This window comes from Geospiza fortis, unplaced genomic scaffold, assembly GCF_000277835.1.
Source record: "Geospiza fortis unplaced genomic scaffold, GeoFor_1.0 scaffold780, whole genome shotgun sequence".
NCBI classification, from domain to species: Eukaryota; Metazoa; Chordata; class Aves; order Passeriformes; family Thraupidae; genus Geospiza; species Geospiza fortis.
In genome coordinates, this window is record NW_005054768.1 from 82,975 (window position 1) to 84,436 (window position 1,462).

At 58.3% G+C, this 1,462-nt stretch overlaps 1 protein-coding gene across 1 annotated transcript in view; it reads left to right on the forward strand.

Annotated features, from left to right (window-relative positions):
- The window catches only part of LOC102036783 (collagen alpha-2(IV) chain-like), a gene marked incomplete at its 3' end in the record, with an annotated part of 23,276 nt that extends 22,497 nt beyond the window's left edge, over positions 1–779 (forward strand). Inside the window, exon 3 of the mRNA XM_014311381.2 lies at positions 7–779. Within this exon, the coding sequence (XP_014166856.2) occupies positions 7–779 (773 nt within the window). The remainder of the gene's footprint in view (positions 1–6) is intronic.
- Between the last annotated feature and the right edge of the window lie 683 nt (positions 780–1,462).

Consider the following 1,462-nt stretch of genomic DNA (forward strand, 5'->3'; position numbering starts at 1 on the left):
CCTCAGTGGCCTCGTTTTTTACCCGCCCGCGGTTCTTCAGCGCCCTCGGCCCCTCAGCAGCCTCAGTCCCTCAGCGGCCTCTGCCCCTCAGGGCCCGCGGGTCTTCAGCGGCCTCGGTTTTTAACCGCCCGCGGTTCTTCAGCGCCCACAGTGCCTCAGCGGCCCCGGGTCTTCACCGCCCGTGGGTCTTCAGTGCCTCAGCGGCCTCAGTCCCTCAGAGCCCTCGGTTCTTCACCGTCCACGGTTCTTCAGCGGCCTCAGTCCCTCCGAGCCCGCGGTTCTTCACTGTCCGCGGTTCCTCAGCGCCCTCAGCGGCCTCAGTTTTTAACAGCCCTCGGTTCTTCACCGTCCTCAGTGCCTCAGCGGCCCCGGGTCTTCACCGCCCGTGGGTCTTCAGTGCCTCAGCGGCCTCAGTTTTTAACAGCCCTCGGTTCTTCACCGTCCTCAGTGCCTCAGCGGCCTCAGTCCCTCACAGCCCTGTTTCTTCACCGCCCTCGGTTCTTCACCGTCCTCAGTGCCTCAGCGGCCTCAGCCCCTCAGAGCCCGCGGTTCTTCACCGCCCGCGGTTCTTCAGCGCCCTCAGTCCCTCCGCCGTCTCAGTTTTTAACCACCCGCGGTTCTTCAGCGCCCTCAGTCCCTCAGAGCTCGCGGTTCTTCAGCGCCCTCAGCGGCCTCCCTCCCTCAGCGGCCTCGGTTCTTCACCGCCCGCGGTTCTTCAGCGCCCTCAGCGCCTCAGAGCCCTCAGCGCCCTCAGCGCCCTCAGCGCCTCAGAGCCCCCGGTCCCTCGGGGCTTTTGGCCTCCTCAGTCCCTGGGCACCCTCAATCTTTCAGCCCCTCAGCCCCTTCATTCCCATATTCCCTTCAACCACCTTATTCCTTTCATTTCCTTATTCCCCTCATCCCCCTCAGCCCCTTAATTCCCTTACTGCCCTCATGCCCCTTATTCCCTTCATCCCCCCCAGTCCCTTCATTTCCTTCATTTCCTTCATTTCCTTCATTCCCTCAATTCCCCCTCCCCTCTCAGGCCCTTCTATTCCTTATTCCCTTCATCCCCTTATCCCCCTCAATCCTTTCATTCCCTGAGTTCCCCTTATCCCCCTTTCATTCCCTGATTCCCCTCATCCCACCCAGTTCCCTCTTTTCCTGAGTTGCCTCAGTGCCTTCACTCCCTTACTCTCCTCATCCCCCTCAGTTCCTTCATTTTCTTCATTCCTGTATTCCCCTAATCCTGCTCAATCGTTTTATTCCCTCAGTCCCTTTGTTCCCTTATCCCTCAGCCCCTCAATCCTTTTATTCCTTTTTTTCCCTTATCCCCCTCATTCTCTCATCCCCTCATTCCATAATTTCCCTAATTCCCTAATTTCCCTCCTCCCCATTCCCTAATTTCCTTCATTCCCTCATCCCAATTCTGTAATTTGCCTAATTCCCCTCATTCCCTAATTCCCCTCATTCCCTAATTTCC